This window comes from Silene latifolia, chromosome 9 (genome assembly GCF_048544455.1).
Source record: "Silene latifolia isolate original U9 population chromosome 9, ASM4854445v1, whole genome shotgun sequence".
Classification (NCBI taxonomy): Eukaryota; Viridiplantae; Streptophyta; class Magnoliopsida; order Caryophyllales; family Caryophyllaceae; genus Silene; species Silene latifolia.
Genome location: NC_133534.1, coordinates 225472336 through 225498110, shown reverse-complemented (window position 1 = coordinate 225498110; position 25775 = coordinate 225472336). Strand labels below are relative to the sequence as shown.

The 25775-nt window shown below is 37.9% G+C and overlaps 2 protein-coding genes across 4 annotated transcripts; both read right to left on the bottom strand.

Moving 5' to 3' along the window:
- Positions 1–2419: 2419 nt before the first annotated feature.
- Positions 2420–21532, bottom strand: LOC141600478 (villin-2-like). Of its 3 annotated transcripts, XM_074420715.1 has the most exons (23): positions 19210–19295; positions 18794–19020; positions 18460–18628; positions 17898–17966; positions 17576–17812; positions 17317–17494; positions 17096–17228; positions 15822–15981; positions 15398–15548; positions 15214–15314; positions 14981–15139; positions 13758–13826; positions 13603–13671; positions 12113–12250; positions 11739–11867; positions 10363–10515; positions 9952–10092; positions 9746–9871; positions 9119–9181; positions 8686–8802; positions 7494–7668; positions 2895–3097; positions 2420–2800 (listed from the first exon to the last, which is right to left on the bottom strand). In XM_074420715.1, exons 5-23 carry the CDS (start codon positions 17582–17584, stop codon positions 2687–2689), a joined length of 2388 nt encoding a protein of 795 aa, XP_074276816.1. In that variant the 5' UTR covers positions 17585–17812; positions 17898–17966; positions 18460–18628; positions 18794–19020; positions 19210–19295; the 3' UTR covers positions 2420–2686. The 3 variants fall into 3 exon arrangements, with proteins under 3 accessions (XP_074276816.1, XP_074276815.1, XP_074276818.1); XM_074420714.1 differs by having other exon boundaries at positions 18460–19020; positions 19210–19387; XM_074420717.1 differs by lacking the exons at positions 18794–19020; positions 19210–19295 and adding an exon at positions 21407–21532 and having other exon boundaries at positions 2506–2800; positions 8686–8793; positions 18460–18559.
- A 1179-nt stretch (positions 21533–22711) lies between these two features.
- LOC141600479 (protein N-terminal glutamine amidohydrolase) lies at positions 22712–24789 on the bottom strand. Its single transcript, XM_074420718.1, has 6 exons — positions 24648–24789; positions 24282–24387; positions 23907–23984; positions 23619–23746; positions 23368–23492; positions 22712–23138 (listed from the first exon to the last, which is right to left on the bottom strand). The coding sequence occupies exons 1-6, from the start codon at positions 24683–24685 to the stop codon at positions 22963–22965; spliced, it is 651 nt and encodes a 216-aa protein (XP_074276819.1). The 5' UTR covers positions 24686–24789; the 3' UTR covers positions 22712–22962.
- Between the last annotated feature and the right edge of the window lie 986 nt (positions 24790–25775).

Genomic DNA, 25775 nt, shown 5'->3' with positions numbered 1-25775 from the left:
TTTACTAAAATGCACAATAATCATGGAACCTCTTTGATTTTGGTGAAAAATCATCAGCTCTACCATTATCCATAAATATAGCCTTTTCATCAATACAAACTGGGACGTCAACAACAACAACAACTTCATAACACAAAAAGAGCAAAACATTTTAGACTTCGATTTTTTCAATTTTTGCAAGATCAAATAATAAGACAACTTTAAAAAACAATTAAAGAAAGAGATGAAGAAATTTACACCTCTTTTCAGCTCTTTTCCTCAGCTTTTCTAGGAAGTTTGCACAATACCTTTCGAACCTTTTTTTATTTTGGTGACAAACTTGGTGATCTACCACTTTCCAGAGGTATACCCTCTTCATCAACACATGCAACAACAGATCTTTCAACCTCACCAACAATGAAAGGCGCTTCATCTACAAAAGTATCAGGAATGCAAGTTGTAGAGTCCATATAAATCGCAGAAGTCACCTCGGTATCATCATCAATTTGAGAATCAAGAAGGGATCAATAACCGAAATATGTATCAGCTACCACATGACCAACACCACGAATATACAACACTCCATCCATCGAACTATGGTAAGAGGTAGACCCAACAATTTTCTTCTTCGAAGAAATAGAAGAAACAATATTATTGTGATTAGATTTAGACATAATCGGAGAGAAAGAGTATATGAAAGGGGAAAATATGAGTAGATCTAGAGAGAGGGAGTGAAATGGAACAAAATGAGGAGACGACGGTGAGAGTGAAAGAGAGATTTAGGGTTTTTAGGATGGAAGATTCTAGAGAGGAGACAGTAGTTGTAGAAAATGGAGTAATGAAGAGAGAGAGAGAGGGCAATTGAGTTTTACGAGGGAGAGTTTGACGGATTGGGGGAAATATTGGTGGGAAAAACAAATGTGAGGGAAAAATGGAGGGAGTCATTAATGTTAATGGGTGAGTTAAATAGGTTTAGGGTTGTTAAATGAGGGGTATATTGTGTAAACATATGGGTGGTATAAGGATACATTGGTCATATATTAGACCCATAAAAGGAAATAAGAGACATGGGTACATCATTGTGGGATGTCTTAAAAGGGAAAGTGGGAACATTATTGTAGAATGGAGGGAGTATTAAATAAGGCGAATGATTTAGGATGAGACCGATGCTTGGTAAAACAATTTATGTATTGATATTTGTGATGCACACTGCATATATTGATGGGTAGCATAACTAAAGAGATGAGATAATACGGAGCAGTCTAGGTGTAAGGAAGGAGTAATTGAGATTGAATGATAAGATAGGACAATTAGTCTCATTGTAGATAACTAGATAAGTATATTCGTCTAAAGATATAAATAGGTTAAATATGTCATCACTTTTATAATAAGATAACCTCCACCATCCCACTTATTGTTTATCTTATTATGAAAGTGGTAACATATTTAATCCATCTACAACCGTTTAAAGTGAGATTTTGTAAAGATAGGGATGCCTGAATTGAATTCCCCACTCTGAGTACACAAATGGGCCGCTCTACATATATAGGGAGTACTACATACACACACACACCACAAGTGGCAGGAACTCCAATTAATTGTTGTCACAAATTGAAAAGCAATCTTCACCACCGACACTTATCATGACTGGAACGTCTTTATTTGTATCACAGTCGATCATCCCCAAGTGTTTTTTTTTTTTTGTTTTTGTTTACTACTCTTGCACCTTAGCATCCATGCGTATTTGATTCTTGATTCCGACCCCATTGCTTATCAACTCGCCCCTTGTAAACTAACCAACTCTCTTCTTCTCCTCGGCTTTAATCTTATTATTAATCTATTCCCCCTCCCTATTTGTCTGTCTTACCTTGGTGGAGTAGAGACCTATAAAGAAGCAAATCTATATATATTCTGTTGTATCAATTCGTTTACTCAATATTCCCACACCACTACTAGTCTACTACTGCACTTTGATTAAAGATAAATAAAAATACCAAAAAAAAGAATCAATTGTCTCATACCCAATGCTAATTGCTATCCACATTCTACACTTATTAGATCACAGTCTTCAACACAAGAAAACTGCAAAGGTTCTCAAACCACATAAAGTTATTATTTACCCAAGTACCAGGTTATCCTTTCTTTTTATCAAGACTAGTGTATCCAAATAACCCTAATCCCAGCTACTCTTGCTTAAGACGGGTCAAATATATGAGTAAAGAAATGGAGAGTCCATTTCCTATCAACGGACGAGATTGAATTCTATCAACATCGAACTGTTCACGATTTATGCATAGAAATAAAGGATTAACAAAGTATGGAGAGGATAATATTATTAAATGGGTTTGTGAGAGGAAATGGAAAGAAAGGAAATGGAGAGGATCCTAATTGCAAATATATCACCCCACATGGAATTTGTGTATCTTCGGATTTACGAGTCTGAAAAATAAAATCACGTACTACTGATACTACTGAAATTCACAATTACTCAATAGATACAAGCACGCAAATTCTGTCCACGTGTATAATCACTCTGTAGGAACACCAAATACCAAGACGGCAAGACAAATATTAACACCAAATAATTCAATCATATATACAAAGCATAAACCACAGCTGAATCTACCATATATACACCACAGGATACCAAGACGAGCATGAAGAGCATCAAAGAGCTTATCAACAATGAACAGAAGGGAATTCGTATCTAAAACAGATCAAACTTTTTCTTTTGCAGGTCTTGTTTCCATCCAGGAAGTTTGTAAAAATCTTCCTTTGTGATGCCGAAAACTGACTGAAATTCTCCCTCACATAAGTAGGCCTATAGTGATAAAACAAACAAAAATGTAGGCATAAGCCAATAAAACAAAGTGCTTATCACATAAATATACTCAGTTCTGGACCAACCAACCTACCTCTCTACGTTCTAAATCAATCCCTGTCGCAGGATTTTCGGATTTAGCTTTGAGTTGCTCATAACTGAATGTGGTCTGAGTACTTGAACCAATTTCTTCGTGTTCCACATCATCTTTTGATGCCAGTTCTTTCCCATTAGTCCCAGGTATAGATTCTTCTGTCGCACTTGCCTCTGAAGGACAGCCTTCAGTTTCTTCTGCAGCTGCAAGGAGATCATACGAATCAATTGAAGTCTTTGAGATTGCCTCACTAATCTGTCCCACATCAATCAACGCTCTTCATCGTAGTATTATATATCCCCCCATTCATATCGAAACACATCATTTACTTTTTGACACTATTCATGATCTTTGTTTGATTCGTCTTTATGAGTACAATAAGATTATCAGACTTTTACAATTTTTTATAATGTATAATTCAAGATGTTAACTCCGCCTGTGAGTGTTTTCGGGCATTCACTGCCGGTCCCAAGCCCGGATAAAGTAGGAGGGTTGCGGTAGGTCTGTGGCAGCCAGCATAAAAACTTAGTCACATTTTATGGACATGAATCGGAATTTGAACATCGTTGGGGCGTCTCCTCGGAAGCGATCTGCTTGCACTTCTTAGATCCGGGTGTAGTGAAAAGTATGTGAGGGTTGCTAGGTCGTCGCCGGAAGCGACGCGCCATCTTTACATCCGGGGTGGTGTCAAATAGGCAAGAGTGCGCTACATCTTCTAGACCGGGTGTAGTGAAAAATATGCAAGGGTTGTTAGGTCGCCGCCCAAAAGCGGCGCGCCACCTCGAAGTATGGGTGTGGTGTCAAATAGGTTTGGATCTAGGAAGCATGGTCAAGAGCGGGTAAAGAAATCAGGACATGACTTTAGGAAGGGTAGTAGGTTACGTTTTGGTACTTGGAATGTTGGCTCTTTGACAAGGAGATTAGCTGAGGTAAGGGAGGTTATGAAAAGGAGGAGAGTGCATATAATGTGTCTACAAGAGACAAAGTGGGTCGGAGATGAAGCAAGGGTGATAGCGCCTTGGGGTTATAAGCTTTGGTCCACGGGTAAAGACAAAAGTCGTAATGGAGTGGGTATTGTCATTGATAAAGATTACATTGATGATGTGGTAGAAGTATCGAGAAAGAGTGATAGGATTATGAGCATTAAGCTTGTAGTCGGGCATGAGGTGGTGACTGTTATAAGTGCTTACGCACCTCAAGTAGGTTTGGATGCTTCTTTTCGACGAGCCTTCTGGGAAGATTTGGAAGAGGTTGTAGAACGAGTCCCTATTGGAGAGAAATTGATCATTGGTGGTGACCTCAATGGGCATGTGGGTACTAGTCGAGTTGGCTTCGAAAACAATCATGGGGGTTTTGGGTTCGGGGAGAGAAATGAAGCAGGAAGTGACATATTAGATTTTGCTTTGGCATATGACTTGGGTGTAATGAACACTTGGTTCGAGAAAAGACATTCTCATTTGGTGACTTATAAAAGTGAAGGTAATGCTAGTCAAATTGACTTCCTTTTGGTAAGGAATGTGTGGAGGAAAGAGTACACCGATTGCGAGTCATACAGGGAAAGTCTTTATGAACACAACATAGACTAGTGGTTCTTGATTTTCGGGGTAAGAGAGACTTGAGGAAGAGAAAGATAATCGGTGAGGCAAGGATCAAGTGGTGGAAGCTACAAGGGGGAAACCAACAAGCGTTTTTGGATAAGGTTGGAAGTAGCGATATTTGGTCGGATTGCGAGAAGAGATATTGATGCAACGTGGGATAAATTGGAGCATGTTGTAAAGGATTTGGCGAGGGAGGTGTTAGGGGAATCTAAAGGGAATAGACCATCAAGTAAGGACACATCTTGGTGGAACGATGTGGTGAGACAAGCGATAAAGACTAAACGTGAATGCTATACGGTTCTGGAGAAATGCATGAGTGATGAGAACTTTGAAAAGTACAAGGAGGCTAGACGAGCCGCTAAAAAGGTCGTACGGGATGCGTGGGCAAAAGTTAACCAAGAAGTGTATGCCAGGTTGGACACGAGAGGAGGAGAGAAAGATATCTATAAACTGGCTCGTATAAGAGACCGAAAGACGAGAGATATTGGGAGAGTTAGGTGTGTGAAAGATATGGACGACAAGGTTCTGGTTGAGGATAACGAAATAAAGGCTAAATGGAATTCTTACTTTGATAATTTATTCAATGGACATCAGGAACAAGGTTTTGGGGATGTAGAGGTAACACCAAGCATGGTTAATCGGGAATTTGTGCGTAGAATACAAAAGAGTGAAGTTAGAAAGGCGTTAAGGAAGATGGGGTCAAGAAAGCAGAGGGACCGGATGGTATACCCATAGAAGTTTGGAGGTGCTTCGGGGAGAAAGGGATCGAATGGGTAACCATGCTCTTCAACAAGATTTGGAGGAGCAACAAGATGCCATCGGCTTGGAGGAGAAGCACTCTTGTCCCTTTGTACAAGAACAAAGGTGATGTTCAAGAGTGTTCCAATTATCGGGGAATTAAACTTATGAGTCATACAATGAAGTTATGGGAGCGGGTAATCGAGCAAAGGCTCAGGAAATGTGTCTGACATCTGGGATAACCAATTTGGATTTATGCCCTGAAGATCGACTATGGATGCGATTTTTATCATGAGACAGTTGATGGAATACCATCGGGACAAGAAGAAGGACTTACATATGGTTTTTATTGACTTGGAAAAGGCATATGATAGGGTACCAAGAGAAGTACTTTGGTGGGCTTTGGCGAGAAAGGGTGTGTCGCGAAAATATATTGACCTCATAAAGGACATGTATGAGGGGGCTAGTGCAAGTGTTCGCACTAATGTTGGGAGAACGGAAGAATTTCCTATAACCATCGGGGTGCATCAAAGTTCCGCACTTAGTCCTTTTCTCTTTGCTATAGTTATGGATGAGTTGACAAGTGATATTCAGGACGACATCCCTTGGTGTATGATGTTTGCTGATGATATTGTGTTGATTGATGAGACAAAAGAGGGGTGAAGAGAAGTTGGAATTGTGGAGCGGGGCTTTAGAGACTCGTGGGTTCGAGGCTCGGCGGAGAGCGGGGAGTAAGGCGAGTATTTGAGGTGTCAATTCACTAAGGTGGCGGGGTTGAGATCGACAGAGGCGGGGAGTATTATTTCCGATGGGAATATTGTTGAGGGTTCGGATTTCTTCAGATATCTAGGATCTATTATTCAAAAAGATGGGGAGTTAGACGGAGATGTGGCTCGCGAAATTAAAGCGGGATAGTTGAAATGGAAGAGTGCTTGAGGTTTCTATGCGATAAAGATATGCCCCAAAGATTAAAGGGAAAATTTTATCGCACGACAATTAGGCTGCCTTACTTTACGACTCAGTGTTACTGAAGCATTGTCACATTCAAAAGATGAGTGTGGCGGAGATGCGCATGTTGAGGTGGATGTGCGGACATACAAGGAAAGATCGGTGAAGGAATGAGGTGATTAGGGAAAAGGTAAAAGTGGCGCCAATAGAGGACAAGATGATGGAAAACCGACTAAGATGGTTTGGCCATGTGAGAAGGAGACCTATGGACGTACCGATTAGGAGAAGTGGAGACTTGGAGAACAGAAAAGGTCCCTAGAGGTAGAGGAAGACCGAGACAGACATGGTTGAGAGTGATAGAGCACGATATGAGAGTTAAGGGCTTGAGGAGAGTATGGTGACGGAGAGGGCACAATGGATGGAAAGGATACATGTGGATTTTTAGTATTTGATGTTTTTTTGACATATTTAGTGTTTTTTTATTTAATTTAAAGAAATTAAATTATTTATTCTTCTCTCCTTTATTACACTTTTTTACCAACCACTTTCTTATAGATTTTACCTGGTTCATTCCGGATCCTTAATTCTATTTTGGTTTTTAAAAATCGTTTTAATTTTTTCTCTCGATTTAAATTTTAAGTTTTTATAAAAGAAAGCCGGAATTCGATTTTAAAACCCCTAAGTTTACCTTGACTTTCCATTACATTTTCGTTCTTCCTTTTTGTTTTTCATCTTCCCCTTTTTTATTCGCATTTTGAGGCGTGCGTTCACCCATGGACGGTTCGAAAGGATGATTCATGTCAGCCGACCCCAAATCATTTTGGGATTAAGGCTCTGATGTTGTTGTTGTATAATTCAAGATGTTAACTTTGCAACATGTGTGCAAAAGCAAATGGTGTGTTTGGATTTGAATGGAGGAAGTAATCCGTGTGATATAACATTAAGTCACTTTATCTTACATTTTCTCAAATTAATTGTCCCTTCCCTTTAAAATTATCCCAAATTAATTGTCCTCTTTCTAAATTTGACAAGGAAAAAGAGTGAATATCCCAAAATACTATATTGCACCTAAAAGAGAGTGAACATCATATATTGCCCCTAAACTATTAACCACTATTCCCTTGTTGTCCCCATTTTCTTTTAACTCAAGGGGTAGAGTGTTTAATTTATAACTTTTCCTTAAATCATCCTAAAACAGAAAGTAGGACCATATAAATGGAATGGAAGGAGTATTGCTTTATTCCTGATTTCAAACGGTTAATATAGGAGTATATGGAAACAGCTCCCGTCTGGAAAAAGGAGTCAACAATTGTACCTGATGAAAGAAAAGCCAATGCAGCGGCTCTCTGTGATCCCTGACCTGAGCTCACTGGCCTTGGAGCAGTCGGTGATGCACCCTTTTTCTCCGAAGTTTGATTCAACGCAGATGACAAAGAAGCTAAAGCAGAGGCTCTTTGCGTATTCCCTCCTTGATTTGTCCTAATTGACTTCTGCGACAATGAAAGGGCTCGTGAGATTCCTTAAACACACAGTTGATAAAGATGACTGGATGGGTGACAGTAGATTCAAATGAATGGATACCATGCGAAAAACAAAGCAGTCGACAATGTTAAGACACTACCTAAATTCTGTAAGAGAGTTGATTTGCGGAACATTTTTTTCTTGCAAACGCACTCCTTAAAAATCTATTTTTACGTGAGATAGTAGTAGTATACTACCTAAGTTCATTTTCCAGAGGAAGAAGGTCAACATTCAGTGTGATTGATCGTCTTGGCATGTGATTGATCGTCTTTTCATATTTCCCTCCAACTTATACTTTTTCCTTCCATCCTCCTGCTTCCCTCTATATTTTCCCTCCTTAATCATTCCCTTCCCCCTCCATTATTCAGCCTCTTTATTTTCTACTTAACATTCTGGTATGCCTCTTCAAACCACTAGAATTAGGGTATTAATTGAACATATGAATTACATACAACAATTAGAAATTAAACTAACATACACACAAATCATGATTGCCATCAAATGAACAACCACTATGAACAATTTAAAGTAAATAAATTTGTTAAATTGGTAACTTCTAAGAAAAATATTTCTTACTCTGATTAAACTTTTAAATAAGAGTCCGCGTTTAAGGATGACCCAAGTAAATAAAGCTCTACATGCAACTAGTAACGGAGGGAAATTGAACACTTAAGGACAAGAAATGAGGGGTGACTTGTATTTAGAAAATGGGTAAAATTTAGGAAAATCTAGTATTCTGTCAAGGTGGTCAATCATCGGAATGTTTACTTTTTCAAAGTAAAATGATTATGGGTAATATCTAATGTAAAATAGATTTATAAGGGGTGAGTTCAAGAAAAAAATTCTAGAAAGTATTTGGAAGTCGACCATTTTAAAGGTAGTGTCCCGCAACTGATGCTTGAAAAAAAAAGACTAATTTCTTCCCCATATAATGACTAGCAAGAGGACAAATCCAAATAATAGGAGACTTAAGAGTATATATTCACATTTAGAGAAGTAGGCTTTTCCTCAGATGAAGGATTGAAAGTTGACGACAAGGCGGCCAAAGCATCGGCTCTCTGTGTTGCTCCACCACCATTTAATCCACTTGACTTCTGCAAAATCTTAAAAAGCAAAGCTCTTTTGATTATGTTGTCCCCTCATAAACAAACCGTGTAATGAATTATCTACAAGTATTAATACCATAATCAAAAGGAATGAGGACCCAACAAGTTAGAAATCTCACGTTATCCAGTCGAAACTGAATAACACATCATAAACAAATTGATCTCTTGGGGAGAGATAATTGACAATGACAGGTAAAAGAGTGTACAAAATGCACAATGATCTTACATCAATAGTTCTTAAAAAAAATCTATACTTCTTTAAACAGGTATAATAATCTCAGGAATTAAGACAATTAATTGCTTTAAGAATTACCTTGACAAATTGGCTGGCACCAAATAATAACATGACCTTCTTTTGAAATGAATTGCCTTGAACCTGTGAGCGCAAAGTTTTTCTATGTGAACAACATGCAAAAATAGCCATGTAAAACACAAGTGTTCTTAACACCAGACATTGCAATTTTAAGGTCGTAAAAGAAGAGAAGTTCACAGCTTATTTGATGGGGAGATGGCAGACTCATAAGAAACTCCAGTCTCTATACAAATGCAACGTCTTTAAACTTGATGAAGCATGCCCAAAGGCACAAAAATAATTGTCATAGAAGATAACATACAGAAATACCCCCAGGTCTGTGTGTTTACATCATTAAGCACGCAAGACTAGGGTTGGCCAGTCATGTTATTCTCAATCTGACAGGCACATACTATTTCATATAAATAACAAACAGACACTGATTAAAACATGCTTCAAGTATTAGGATGAAACACAGTCACTATTGATGAAAAGGAACGGATATTGGAGATTCGGATATCTGATTCATTGTTGTCGGATACATAAAATCAGATATCTGAATTAGTTTGGGTCGGATATTGGATGGTCAAAATTTGGATTTTTGGGCACATAAAATCGAATATCCGATCCGTGGCCTATTTGTCATACATTTGCTTTAGCAGAATCCCATGAGAAGTATGTTGTAAAGAAGCACGGTTCATTGCCCTCTGTGATTCTGTACAATGGGATATGGAGAGACCGACCATCCCGTGAAGCAGCCAAATCAACATAAGTCTGCATTTAAAGTTGTTCGTGAAAGATGTCTCCATTGACAAAATACTAATCAAGCAATCACCTCATTTTCAAAATTGTACCTGGCCAATTTCAAAAGCTGTCTGCTTTTCTTTAGGATCAACTGATCGACCAATCCAAACAAAAATTTCAATGTGGGTGTCAAGTATCATCATATCCTCAGTCAACAGATCATCTTGTGTGAAATTGTGGATTTCCTCAATCTGCAATATACAACAAATGACCCTCATAAGACCCAGAGTCCCAGACCACTTATTTTCTAAAATAAGCAGCATATTTAAAAGCCAATTTGAAATCAAACACACCTGAAGCTTTCCTGCCAATCGGAGGCCAAGACAAAGAGAGAAAAAAATGAATCAGTTCAGGGGTAACTACAAAATTTGGAAGCATGTAATCCCTCACAAATTACAAAGTCTTCTGCATACGAATATATCTTATAGGGAGAGAAATAAATAGGGGAAACAATAAAGGGCCAAACCTTTTTTAAAGGACAAAGAGAATAAGTGCGGGTCTCTGACAAGTTCTCGAGATGCCTCTTTGCTTGTGTATGCTTGTTTTCCTCCAAGTGCAGACCAAAAGACTGGCTTCTCAGTTCCTTCTTTAACGTGCTTAATAACACTTCCAGGCTGACAAGGAAACCAGAAAAATGATGTCACGCCAATGTACTGGAACTCTAGAAGAAATCACACAATTTATTTTCTACATGAAATTAAATCAAAGTCACTAGCATAATGCCATAACATGACTAAGGGAATCATTCTGAAATTCTTACCAATGTTTTATGATCATAATACCCCTGTCATTTGATTTGGTTGAGAATTTAAGATTGGTTGGCATATGTAAGAAATTCTTACCAAGGTTTCATGACCATACTACCGGTATATCATCGTAGGTGGTGGACTAGAATACAAATTCGAGTCCAGTAAAACCACCTTCAGTTGGGATTGATGTAAATCCAACAAAATACTGCAGTAATTAGAATGGTGCATTTAAAATTTAAATCCCACACTTTTGCCATGAAGGTTGTGTTTTTGAACCGAAGGACTTGTAGAACAAGAAGTGAATAACAATGGCAAAACAGAAAACTTTTCGATATTTTAAGGCTGTGAAGGTATCAACCACTGACTTAAAACTCTTAAAGTATTTGCGGGATGACCAAAGTGGATAAGGTAACAGAGTAGCCTTATAAACCCAAAACCAAAGTGTAAATCTTTCCAATTGGGTCAAGCAACAAGAACAAGGAAGACTTTTTAAGCCATTTCTCCAACAGAACTTCATGGACAAGAGAATTAAAAAAGAAAATGGATAGTTCAAAAAACATAGAGAAAACACGGAGCTACTCCAACTCCAAATTCATTGAAGCCGACGGTGAAGTAAAAACCGTTGACTCCACTTCCAAATCCCAAAAAACAGCACCGTAAAATCAACTCAAGCTGTAAATTACACCTTACCTCCTGTAGTTGTTGCTGTCTTGCTCGTTTAAATTATGCACCTCCAACATTTATCTCATTTTAATTTTGAGGAGATATATGTACCAATTTATAAAACGTCGACAGACAAAAAGAACAGTGTCTTGCTTTGCAGAAGACAGCTTAGCTAGGACAATAGGAATTAGCCATCCGCTAGATAAAAGGCTGCTGTAAACATAATCTCTTAGGCATAGAGGTATCTAAAAGAAGATACATAATCCAAGGCGCTTGATTAGTAGGGTAGGGCACTCAAAAGAAAGCATCTCAGTCCAGAAGCAGCGATAGAATACAAGGTAGTGCCTTAGGTAATGGTCGACAGATTAAGGTGATGCCACAGTCCTTGAAGCTAACATCAAGTTCAAAATAAAAAGAAAGCAAACCTTCAAAAAGTCAGCAATTTTAGAAGCTAGCCGTTGCTGCTCAAAACTACTCTGATTGCCCTGCCAAGTCAATAGCGATGAACCCAATTGCAGAATAAAGCAACTATTTGGATTTAAGGAAGAAGCCACCTGGACGAGGAAAAAGCATAATATTAATGTAATTATTAACTTTCAAAACTACGAGCATCTGGCATGGGTACCCATGTATGAGTGCTAGTGGAATGACAAAGAGGCTGACTAACACCGCTGCACAATCAGTAACTATAATTTGAAAAAGAATTGTCATACTTCAATGACGGGATGAGGGGTTACACTCTATAGACAAATATTTTATTAGACTAACATTAGAATACAAGACAATGAATAATACATACCCCATCAACTTGTATGGCTTTGTTGTTATGCAAAGAGGTTCCTGAGATCTCAATAAGAGCAACACCATCATCTGAATAAGTCTCATCAGCCAACCCTTTCTCCTCCACAAACTTTCTGTACCCAGAGCTGAGTCCACCCTACACAAAAATCAGAATTAGGGATGAACTGATGCAAGAATCAAGATAAATCAATTTGAACCGTAACCATTACATAATAACAAGGGAATGTTCACACAGATAATCGCAAGTCTGCTAAGTCTTTTCAAGAATTTTGTCCTAAAATTGAGTTCAAGGGCAAAAAAATTATCAAAGTGGGGTTACGATGAAACTTATTACCGAAAGTGGGTCCACGTAGGATAGGAATGCACGAAGCTATATCACGGAGTCAGTCATTTAGCGACCGCGTGACTTGGGGTTAAGTCGTTAGGTACCTTAGCAACCTTAGTAAAATGTAAATAAATAGAAAAATATATAAAAAATCGAGTTTGGAGCAAAGTTGCTCATTGGCTGAGCGACTTTGGTTAATCGTACCTAGTATACTAAGCAAAAAAAAAAAAAAAAAAAAAAAAAAAAAAAAAAAATTGCTGGGCTATTTATTTGCATTTTTGGATGAAGTCGCTGAGTGACTTTGGTTCAAATCTTGTTGAGGCTACTTATGTGTTTTGTTATGTTTCCTCTTTCTAATACTAGAAAGAGTACTAGTGGCTGACTATGTTACTCCGACTCTTCTAATTTCCTCTCGTACCCGTGTCCAACACTCGACACTCGGACATGGGTATGACCCTTGGACACCTCATTTTAGACCAAAATATGCATATTTTTCAAAAAAAAATAGCCGAGTCCGACACTTGGACATTCACCCGTGAGTAACATAGGTGGTTGAGGGGGTAAGCGACTTAAATACGAACCTAGCTTCGAAGCTGAAGTGGACCCATTTTTGGTAATAAGTTTCATGTTAACACCATTTTGATAATTTTTTTTGCCTTTGAACTCTATTTTAGAAAAAAAAAAAAAAAATCTCTTTTCAAAATATCCGAAGGTTTGAAGGCATCTTCTCATTATGATCTAAAATAAGAAAACGCGGAATTTTCGTTCGGTGTTTCCATTTTTAAATTTATTATTCTCCTTAATCTATAACTCAAAAATGACCATAACAATCTAAAGTTAAAGGTGACTGTCAGATTAATAGTTTAATACCACATGAAATTATAAAAACATGTTGAAAATGTACATTGTATAAGAAAGTTAACATTTGTGTTTGAATATTCAAGAAAAAAAAATGTAAGAAAAATCAAAAAATATATAACCGAAATTAATCTTCGAATTATTGGATGATAATGCAAATTTGGGATTATTCTAGGAAGATAAAATCGACATAATATGTAATATCGACATTATTCTATGTGAATCGACATCATTCATGTGAATTTTCCCCAACAAAGGAATAATAAAAAGCAGGTAATAATTTGGACCAGGCATCATATTCATACCTTTAACACAACCATAGGCTGAAACACTGCAACAAATTGAGGTGGTTCGTTCCCTTGGAATATTCGACCCTGTGCCAACCATGAGTTTTAAAAAAGCGCTCGCAGACTCTGAAACTACTATGGCATGATTGATGGAGATGTCAGTTGGCTGATACCTGAACAGGTATTCCTTTCAAAGAATTGCACATTGTGGTAGTCAAGTGTGATGCCGTCTTCCTATCATCCTGAATAGGGCAGTAATATATGCTCCATAAGCCAAACATATAAGTCATAAAACTACAACATTACCCCGGTGCCTCAATGGCTCTTGCAAATTGTGAGGTAGGGTGTTAGATGTACGCAGTAACGCAGCCTTACTCTTGTGTTAGCAACACTAAGAGGCTGTTTCCGAATGACAAGATGAAAATTGCATCGAGAACTGCATCGAATTGAATTACTGATACTTCACAATAAAAAGAAGCGCAACCAGTCACGCCTCCACGCATGACCCCTACACCACCCACCTCGTCTCCCCTACACAGCATCCCTACCCCCAACACCGCCCACCTGCCTTGTGCCCCACAAAGCCTCCACCTCCACCTGCCCCCTTCCCTGATGCCCCTTCAACACCACCACCACTACCACCACCCTTCTCCTATCAAAACCCTAATTGAAAATTTTAAACCCTAATTAAAGATAAAAACGATTAAATCAACTTAATCCACCAAAAATTAATGTAATTTGTTGACAAAACGAAGTAATTACTTGTTCAATATGAGAATTAAGATCCACAATTGGACATTAGTAGACCATTACATATCTTTTAGTTCACGAATCAAAAGGCTGTATTTTTTTCCCTACAAATTGCTCAAGCCTTGTGTAGCATGAGTTGCCGACATTAATTGGACATGTTTGGCTCGTTTGCTCATCCTATCAAAAGTATGTGGGTATTTTTTGTTGAAAAGGCTAAATGAGCTTTCCTCTCTCTTGCTGATACTGTCTAGCACTACGTCCTAGTTCATAATCAATTGGAGTTAAGAAAGTTTTAATTCTTGTCCTTGTATAGCTTAAATTAATGATGAGGATATGAGATGGCTTTTCACATAGTTAACCACATGATAACTTTCAAGTAATCTATCATCCTTTCCAGCTTTCCTTTTTGCTCACAAAGAGAAAACAACTTCCAACATACACAGATGACCAAAATCAGACATGGCCTACTTCCACAAATTGAGGACCTATTAAGATGGATGTAACTAGAGAGGCAGCCCAACAGTGGCAACCGAGAAGCTTACCACTCCAACAAGCCTTCCTTGAAGAAGCATACCATAGACACATCTCGCTTGACCAATAAGAAACCAAAAAACAAGAATATTGCTACACAGAAAAGAAATGCTACCTCAATGCTGTTCTTTCCCATCCACCAGCACAAGTAATAGTCTTCTTTCTTCTCACTAGATTGGTAAGTATACAAAATAATATAGCAATCCCCACTATAAAATTTACCAACTTCGTCATTAGCCACTGGAGTCTTGGCACTACCATTGATTCGCCATACCTGAAAAAATTAACAAGAATAAGTAACTAGTAACTATATCATTTTCAACGAGATAAGATCAATATCTATTGAACCTCAATTTTTCCACTGCCTTCAAGAAAGGGTGAAACGTCCTCATTAACAGGAGCACTTTTGCTCGCGCCTTTAACACCAATGCCTTGTTGCTTCAGAAAAGCTACCAAAGAGGAAAACGTTAGACTTAATACAAATCTAATATCAAAGAACGACTTTTTGTTTGCAGGTGAAGAATGTTAATACCTGCCACTTTTCCTCTTCCGACTTCGATACTAGGAGCCGCAGAGTCAGCTGGCCAAGAGTTAAAGTGATACTTGAATGAATGTGGTTCATATCCTTGAATAACACGGGTAATACGCGTTGACTTCCGCCTACTGTGGCTCTTGAGAAATTCCTGAAGGAAGCATACAAAAACAACAATAAACAACCCAAAGTGATGCACATATTCCATTCTCTTTCGATTGAGGACTTGAGGTAGACAAAAAGCCAATAACAATTCGCTAATCAATTAAGTGTGTTTAAGTCTGTGACATGCCGATGGCAGTCATGTTGTGGACCTACGAAAAGTTATGCCTTGTCTCTTACTCAAGGCTAATTTGTGATAGGTTATGCAAACTTCTCACCTGAAAAGGCCAAATTAAGAAGTGAATAACGCCATAAGTAGTACCTCAGCAGCTTGGCATGCCACCTTCCTATCTTCCACTTGTGTTTCACGGCCAAACCAAATGTATACTTCATCTCCATGGTCTAGAAGATAACATTTGTTATGTTCCATCAACCCTTTGGAAAGCTCAGCGTCCAACCACTGAACATGGCAGTCAGTGATGCTACAAGAATGAAAGTAAATGTCAAGAGTGACCTGAGCACTTGAAACAATATGATCCATTCCCACAATAATCTCTAAAAAGTAAAATTTCAACTAGCTGTCACACCAGATTATTGATAAGCATCCCTATTAGCAACATGCAAGATGTAAACTAATTGGTCAATACTCAATACTTGTAAATCTTATGACGCAAACAAATCATTCGGAAACAGCAGTCACGAGGAGTTTGCAAAGATGAATGCGGCTCATACAAAAAAAATTCCATGAAAATTATTTTTTCTATAAACAAGAAGATAGACGATGTGCATTCCAGACTAACTAAATTGGGCTCAGATGGAGAAAGAGGGAGCACATCTAAGAATATACATATCTAAACAGCCCCAACAATGTCAAATGGATCAGGCAGACTCGTAGCAATAAATGTCAAATTATAAACGGAGAGAACAGGCTAAGTCATAGCTTTTGAGCTAGAGTTCCAACTAGCCACTAGGCCACTATGTGCTGTAACTGAATCGTGTCTGAAGGCTGCAGGGCTGCCAATAGATTGTCAGAGAAGCAACTAGCAGAAATACCACAACAGAGAGTCAGTGGTTGGAGTAGGGTACCAAAGACAATAGATGGTCAGCGCTAATTTATCGGCTGTCATAGCATAACAATTCATAAGCTGCGCTAAAAAAAAGGTTTCCAGCCAATTGAAACAATGGAAAAATTCATCTACAAAAAGGCACATCGTAGTCGATCTTATGAAAGGCATCAAACAATATGAGAATATAACAACGCCAACATTAGTTCACAAAAAGGGCGAGGTTCACAAAATAAAATATCAAATTTAGAGCTCAAAATCTCACCCTTTTATTTTAAATCCAGTCTTTCACTTCTAATTACTCACATAGTCACAGCCTAACAGTAAATTTATGTTTGCATTGACTGAAAACAATCGAAATGGAAAGGGGGAATGTTTAGCATTAGTGACATGACAGCAAAAAGGGTGATAAAAGGCAGCAACTTCAATTCCCGAAGAATAATGCCTGCCCAATCTTCACTAGATAGTGGTCAAAACGACAAAGAAACTTATCTACAATGTCAATGGGAAAATGTAGAGAGAGTGGGAATACATGTATAGCTTAGCTGGAGTTTCTTCAGGAATAACATCATCATCCACTGTAAACTTTTCAGCAAGCGGGGCAAAACCGCCAAAGAGTGTCCAAAAGTCACCAAAGTCGGATTCAGCTTGAAGTTCATCATCATCTTAGAAAATATTAAATTGGTCAAATTAGGATTGAGGATCACCATGATGGGAAAGGAGGGGTAAAAGACAACATTTAATTTCTTATACCAATAATTGCAAAATTGCATGTTCCTAGATGATATTGGTCCTTAAGAAGTTGAACGACTTCTAAGGCCTTGGCCCTCTCTTGTATGTTGGAAGTTACACCATTAAACTGATAGATCTTATCTTTAGTATCCAAGATGAATACATCATCATGATTTAGAGAGGAGCGAGCAAATGGGACCTGCAAAGCAAATATACTAGTTTAGCTTTGGCATATACAAGGTGATGCTATGACGCAAAAAGTGATGGAAAAAATATATACCTGCTTCATCGTAATAGCACGTTTACCATGACAAATATACAAACGTGTTTCAAACTCTTGTTCTTCCGGCTTCTTAAATCCAGATGCAACACCGCCCTCTAATGGTATGATACATGGTTTAAAATAGGACAAAAATTTGTTAGATTCAAAACCTTGGGGTTCTCTATGTTGTACAGCTCTTCCTCCAAGGGATGCATCCAGTTCGACTGTTTTGATGGCAGCAGTTCCGGCTTCATCCTATAATCATCATATATTCAAAACTCAGCGGTCTAATGTGGTCAGAGAAAAGAGATTAGGTTGAGAAGACATAGCTAAGACCAACCTGAGTGGTATCTTTTCCGAGCCAAAAGTGTATATCATATAAATAAGCACCTCCCCTGACCGAGCTTGTCTGCAAAATTATGTATTACCAGAAGTCCACAATGTCAGATTCCAAACAGTCCAACAGGCTAAACATAAACATTAGTTTTTAGTCTAAAATAAAGAGTAGGAGTGTTGGAGACACGACAGTCGACAGAATGGCCACGCAATGGGAATCCCAGGAGCGATGCAACAGCAACATTAAATAGCATCAATAAAATGTCTTCTTAGGGATTCACTTGTACTGAGTCAACAATCCAGACGATATGTGAGAATGAGTTATAACAAATGTTGAGACATGTAGACAGTGGCGGAGCCAGGATTTCTTCTTAGGGGCGAAATGGTTGGCCTTTAAGTAAACCTCGAAAAAATTCAAAAATTTTAATTAAGAAATTCAAAATTTCTTATAACCATTTCGCTCCCTAAATCCGCCACTGACAGAGGAAAGGAATCCAACCGTACCCGTAACAAATACATATTGAATTATTGATGCAGTGAGAGTGAGTCGCAAAATAGCGGTGTACCTGTAAAATAATGTAAGAGTCGCCACAATAGAATTTGCCATAGTCAGACTTGGGTAAAGGTACGGGTACAAAATTCTCAATTCGCCATATCTCCCTTCCTCTTCAAGGAGTTAAGATTCGAGACAAATAATAACAATAATACAAGCAGTAGCACACACATAAAAGCAAGCTATCAACCAAAAAAACAATAGAATTTGCCATAGAATTTTGGATTTGATCAAAAGTGAGAAAATAAAGATTTTCTTTCGAGGGGCCTATAAAAAGCATTTCACATTGACAATGCCATGTTTACAACTTAAATTGGAGTTCAATTTGTGTTCATAGTTTCGACAACTTTTGATCAAATCCAAAATTCTTACCCATACTATTCATTTCGATTCATCACCTATTCGATTCCCCATCAAATTTTTTACCCAAAGTTCACCGCAATATTTTTCTTTTATTTTTTTCCTCTAGATGATAATGTGTACATTTTTCGTATCAACTTTCTTTTTTGGTGACCTCAACCTCAGGCTTGTAGTAACCTCGAAAAATGTTGATTCCAAGAATGTTCTCTATCAACTTTTTCAATTGGTCTCCCTTGTGACGGGTTACCATTTGTGGCGGATATTTTGTGAGTTAAAATGATTACAAAATGGGTTAGTGGAGAAAGGGGACCACATGAATAGTGTTGCTGGATGTGAGGTAAAATTTCCTTACTCAAGAAATGACGGATATATCTTGCGTCACAAACAAACAAATTTGTGCAACTTTTTTTTTGGTGACCTCGGGCTTGTAGTATTTTTCTTTAGACAAAAAACCTACTTTGATGAAAAAGTTATTTGAAACCCTTTGCCAAACGAAAGTTTCTACCTTATACGGGGCATGAAAAAGTTATAGGGATCTTTGTAAGAAAGATTATCTCGAAAACTTTAACTTTTGTAGGGTTGTAGTTTGATTTTATTGATGATCGATAAATGGGTTAAAGTCAATATGGGCAAAGAAAATCAAAATCAGTCGTACCAATTTAACTACTACAATGATACAATTGTAGTAGTTAAATTGATACGTCTAATGTCGAACTTAGGATGAATAAAGTCACGCTTTATTTGCTTGTCTAATTGTTTTTTGGTATAGACCAACCGATTTAGTCCGGATTCGAGTTCAGTTGGTCACTAGGGCGATAAAGCCTCCCCTTATGAGTTTTAACACTGACGAAATTTCTAGTTAAGCTAAAATAATTCCTTATCGATTGATTTAAGTGCTCATGAGTTTGGTTGACTAATGGTAATGGTTATATTTGCACCTGAGAACTTTTATTTATTAATGAAATAAAACAATCCTTCCCAAAAACAGGTTAGCTTTGCCAAGTATAAAGATATACACCCTACAACCCATACCAAATATAGCACTTATTCTAAATGGACGATCCAAACCAATTGTAACATTTTTTATTTGGCCATAATATTATTAAGTTGTCCTTATACCTATTTGATATTTACACAAAATGTCATCACATACTCTACTTATCAACTCACAATTATATGGTCCACTATTTTTTCCCACTTTTACCCTCACTTTCTTAACCTTTTCTTAAATACTCCAATTTTCCTTATGTTACCTTTGATCTGGTCGGAGGGAAGAAGAAGAAGTGAAAGCTGGCCCAACAATGGTGAGCTTAAACTTTTGGGTTGGACTAATAAATGGGGCTAGCCAACTCTAATTCTGGCCCAACAATGGTAAGAACAAATGATGGGGCTGGTGTAGTGCAAGTGTAAGATAGACATCTTGTGATACTCTGTACGGTGGTGATCAACTGATCGAACACCAATTATTGTTTAATACGGTTTTAGCTTAAAAAACGGTTCTCACAACGGATTATAATGAAGGTGGAAATAAAAAGAGGTTGTGAGACATCTTAAGTTAAGACGGTCTTAAGCAAGACTTCTCCTGATTGAGTGGCATGTAATAAAAGATGAGTTTGCTGATCTCACGGGAGAGTTAAATGAAATCGTGCAAGGGAGGGATTAGACCTGACAAAGCTGACCCGACCCGATAAGGCTGACCCAAACCCGAAAGTGACCCGAACTTGGTTGACCCAAATATGACCCGGAATCCGAATTGACCCAAACCCGACCTGAACCTCGATTGACCCAATGTTGACCCGATCCAAGATGACCTGACCCGAAAAGACCCGACCCATAAGTGACCCGATTCAAAATGACCCGAAACGACAAGTACTAAATCATATTAATATTATATGCATCCCAAAGAGTGTCATTAATTATAACAATTCCTAATAAATAGTATTTCTTAATCTATATAGTACTAACTAAAGTGTTTTAATCATTGACCCGAAAACGACCCGACCCAAAATGACCCATACCCAAAAGTGACCTTAACAACAGGTCACCCGAAATTGACTCGGAACCCGAAATGACTCGACCCAACCCCACCTGAAATGTATGTCAAACCCGAAATGGCCCGACCCAAACTGACCCAACTCATACCCGACCCGATTGACCCATTTGCCACCCCTAAGAGGGATGTTGAGTAGTTTACCCTATTTGGGTAGTTTATAAATTATAATAAGTGTGGTTGTACCCTCACTAATAGGCTTAAACTTGTGGGTTGAATGGGTTACAATTCACTTTTAAATGGGATTACTCTTTATTAAATTTGACCCAACAAACGATTATTTAATTAGGACTTAGGAGTCGTGAATTCCCAACAAAAGGATTCATTCACTTTGAGATTGACAAAATGAGGATGAGGACAGCATAACTGGTATGATGAAGGAAACTGTCTCTCGTCATTGCATCCAAGGTTGGATCAACTTTGTGAATAATAGTTATAGCTCTAACATAAAAATTGCATCGACCTCGCAACAGCATTGATACTCTAAGTAAAAAAGGAAGAAAAACAAGAAATAGGTGTAAGCACATCGGGCTGTACTAAGCAAGGATACAGCTTCTGACCCGCTCCTTGAAAAGCAGGATCCAACGCCTTCGTAGCAGTCGACATTCCTGAGGTCCTTGATCACCTGACACCAAAGCTCTGAGTAACCAGACATCAACACAGCAACTACACAATTACAGGACTTACAACTTCAACTCAATTAAAAGCCTGTAATTTCAATATCTTCATATCACTAGTAGTTTCTAATAGCAGGTCGTTCTTTCAGCAAGCTCAGATTGTATAAAAACCAAAGTATAAGTAATAAGTTCTTTGCTAGCCAAAAGACATGTCCACTCATCGCGTTAGATAATGGAAGCAGCACAAACAAACATTTTCAGGAGAGGAGTAATTTTTCTGTCCCCAATTCCAACTGACCAAAAAGCCTCTGCTTTTATGGGAAAAACAGAGGAGGTGAAAGCTGCGAGTCAGTTTTTCAAAGCTAAATCAACATGGTGATTATGGCAGAAATAATGGCTACCTGAACAAGCAAAAAATACCCGGAAGAAAATCGAGCTACAAAAGATAGGCAAGCCAGCGCATCAGTAGCTCTACCTAAGCTCAAGCAGAGGCGGTCAGATGGTATAAAGAAACGAGGCTTTGACTCATAGTATAAGTCTGTGAAAGGGTAGCAATTACACGTAATTCCAGAGATAAGGTAGACAAAGGTCTCAAAATCATGAAAGTTAAGAAAACTGCATGATCACATATTCACATATAATACGAAGTACCAGAGATCAACGAAATAAATTCAGGAAACAACTAAAATGAAAGACCGAACCAAAGTAAACATGAAGATAAAGAAAAGAGCAAACCGGAGAACATACCTAAATGATGAAAGGAATTGTGACGGAATGATGGTTACTGCCTTACTTGTTTGCGAGGCAAACAGTGAAACAGATAGGGATTAAATGGCAAAGAAAGCAGAAGATGGAGAAAGGTCTTTCTTTTATTTTAGTGTAATGAGGAGAAAGGGTCATTGAAGCTTAGCAATATAGTAGGAAATTTCAAGTTAGTGGACTGGTGGGAATAAACTCTCTTTTTTTAAAAAAATTGTTGAGTCTTTCATTAATCACTAATTCTAGTTTGGTTGAGTCAACCATAATTGATCTAATCTGGTCTTATACCTTACAGAGCAAAAACTTAATAATATAAGACATTAAATATTACTCAATTAAACAAAATAAGTGTCAACTGTATTACAATAATCAAAGACAGAAAGGGAGTGATGATGCAATTGAAACTGAGAGAAAACGGAAGAAAGAGAAAAAAGATGTTAATTTGCTGATTAGTACGGAGTAATTAAAGAAAAGTAACATTTAAGACAAATACTTATAAGTTTGTTGGTATTGCAGTTAACAATTTGTTCGATGGATACAGAATTCCGCCCCCAGTAATAGAAATATGTTCTTGTTCATTAAAAACACAATCAGCCTCAATACCATTCTTTAATTATATGAACCATAAAAGAATCAAAATATAAACTTGCACAGGCTGTTGGAACTAAATTAGAATGTATACAGCATTCCTCCCTCAAAAGCACTTATCTGCATTGCACAATGTATCCGTTCATGAATGAGGAGTTACGGAGGAAGCATGAGCAAAGAATTGTTGCAGCTGATTTTCATTAACCACCACACCCAGCCTCTCCTCACTTACTGCATTTACCACTTTGGCTTCTAATTTAGGAACGGCGTCACCACTGTGAATTTCCATGTACTCGTTCAGGTTGTGGATTGTTCCATCTACGCAAAAGTAAGTGAATGCTGAAAGAGTTAGGACTTAGGAGTAATTAACTTAGAGCAACAAAGTAAGAGCTTGCACCTAAACACTACTGGGAATACATCTTTGCCAACTGAGAATTACTCAGTACCTAATTCTAGCATTCTCACATTAGTTACCTATGAGTAAGTTACACCATACAAAGACAAGAAAAGAGGGGCAACTGTATAATAAGTAATGATTTTCGCATACCTTGAGCAATTATTGGGTCATAAGAAGGTGGCTGAGCAGTCCACTCTCCATTAGGATCCTTCATGTGCCTTCTATCAGATGCAAAACTGCGCAGGAAAATGGGAGCATGCACTATGCGGTAAAATCTGTTCAAGCAACCCAAATTGTTATGGATAGTCATTGGTCATGGCCAGCATAGAGAAGAGCACCAAAATAATTTGTTTTATCAAAAATACTCGTAAGAGGAAAGAATTCAAGTAAAGATTGCAAACCTCTGGTACTCAGGAAAAAGTTGAAATGATGGCTGGAAAGTTTGTGCCACATAGGATGGTAGAGGAGAAGGAAATGCAAGAGTGGAATCCAGATCCCATACTTGAGGAGCGTCACCGCTTCCTTTTATCTGAAAGAAATTATATTAAGATGAGACAAGTTATCCATCCAGCAACAATCCAAGTAAAACGAACAGAATAGCAAATCAGTCAAATACTCTTCTCAGTCCTCACACAATGAATGATTCATCTAAAAAAAAAAAGAGAATAAGAAAAAGAGTTGTTACCTACCTGTACACAGATGACATGGTAGTCCCAAAGAATAACGCCATCAGCCCTATGGCTGGCCTTCTGATGCCAGAGTGGGATCTACTGCAAATATACGAGTTAAATTTGTGTCACTGTAAATCCACAAACGTTGTTTTCACTTGCATCTTAAATTCAACTGAGAATTACACATAGGGCTTGCTTCGAATGAGAGTAATGAGAGCTAAAATAAGAAGAAATAGGAGGAGATTGGTGGTGTGTGGAGGGTGGAATTATTACCTCCATTACGAACAATTACTCCCCTAATGGAGTGATTATTACACTATATTTTAGCTTCATTACTCCCTTAATAACTACTCCCATTCCAAGCAAGAGAGCAAAGAAGGTGGAGGGACATGCCTGTTTATTATGATTAGATATAAAAACAACAAAAAGATGAGAAGCCTGAGCATCTGCGATCCCGGATGAAGAAAGTTTCTTGCAAAGGTTGTAGATGTTTTCCTCACTACCAAAAACCAAGCTAGGTGAGTTAGATTAATCCATGCACTGCCAATTTTCGGAGGTCCGATACTCCGATTTAAAAGCAACACATACATACATAGATTAATCAATCATGTTCAATTGTTCATCTTTATCAAATCAAATCAAATCATACTCCAATTCTGTTGTGCAGAATATAATATAAATAAGGAAATATAAAAAATGAAGAAGAATTCAATGGTTGCGAATTGAGAAGCGAAAGGAAAGTAGGTAGGTACCACTTACCAGTAGTAAGGGGTGTGATCAAATTGGGGTAACTCCATGTATTTCACAGCTCTACCAACTCTCAATTTATATGAACCCTAGCCTGCCTACCTTTTCTATTCTCGAAATCTTCCCTTTTCATATTTTCATTCGTACAACCAATAGTTGGTTGGCGCAGTGGTAGCATGGGATCATCCTTGGTAGGTAGGTTTGCGGATCGATCCCCTACAACTGCGATTGGGAGAGGTTTAAATACCGTAATTCTTGGACACGCCCCAAAATCCGGACTAATCGGCTCAATGTAATTCAGATTACCGGATGGTTTAGACAAAAAAAAAAAAAAAAAAAAAAATTCATTGATACTTTAAATCATACGTCTATATATATATTCTCTCTCCCGTCCCGTCATTTATTTATCTATTTCAATTTGGTCAATTGTTTGTCTTTCTATTTTAGAAATGTTTTTAATATGCACTTATCGCGTAAAAGTTGCGTTGGCAAACGTGATAAAGCAAACTTGCAAAGTAGAGTTGAATGGAGGGAGTAATAATTACTCCCCATCTTTCCTTAGTCTAGGGCTTGTTTGGTTACCCATTAAAATCATGGGATTTTAAACTTCCTAGGAAGTGTAAAACCATGATGTTGTTTGGTTGCCAAAATCATGGGAAGTAGAACTTCCCACATGAATCTACTTCCTCCATTATGTGGGAAGTCATTCACCAAGCCCCCCCTTGGTCATTGGAACTTCCCACATGGATTAACTTCCCACATGCAAACCAAACACTTTTTGGAAATTCACATGAATTGGAAATTCATGTGAACTTGAAGTTCCCGGGATCTTTAGTTCCCTTATGTCAACCAAACAAGTCCAAGAGTCGTTTGGTTGATCAAGGAACTTAATTTTCCTAGGAACTTCAATTTCATGGGAATTAAGTTCCTGGATCCAATTCGGGTGAATTTGACAAAAGTGTTTGGTTGCTCATGTAGGAATTAAATTCCATGGGAACTTCCAATGACCTTGGGGGGAGTAGGTAAGCCAATTCCTATATCATGTAGGCATTGGAAGTTCCTGGGAACTTCTAATTCCCTCATTTTCCAAAAAATATGGCAACCAAACAACCTATGTTTTTGCAATTCATGGGATTTTCC

Excerpts from the sequence above, each read along its gene's own strand:
- LOC141600478 (XM_074420717.1), bottom strand. The coding sequence starts at position 21,462 with ATGTCGACTGCTACGAAGGCGTTGGATCCTGCTTTTCAAGGAGCGGGT. Across the intron at positions 13,827-14,980 it reads TGGGAAAGAACAGCATTGAG|GATGATAGGAAGACGGCATC; the intron begins GTAGCATTTCTT and ends TGCCCTATTCAG. Across the intron at positions 2,801-2,894 it reads TTGATTTAGAACGTAGAGAG|GCCTACTTATGTGAGGGAGA; the intron begins GTAGGTTGGTTG and ends TTATCACTATAG.
- LOC141600479 (XM_074420718.1), bottom strand. The coding sequence starts at position 24,685 with ATGGAGTTACCCCAATTTGATCACACCCCTTACTACTG. Across the intron at positions 23,985-24,281 it reads TATCTAATCATAATAAACAG|ATCCCACTCTGGCATCAGAA; the intron begins GCATGTCCCTCC and ends TATTTGCAGTAG. Across the intron at positions 23,139-23,367 it reads TGACCCAATAATTGCTCAAG|ATGGAACAATCCACAACCTG; the intron begins GTATGCGAAAAT and ends ACTTTTGCGTAG.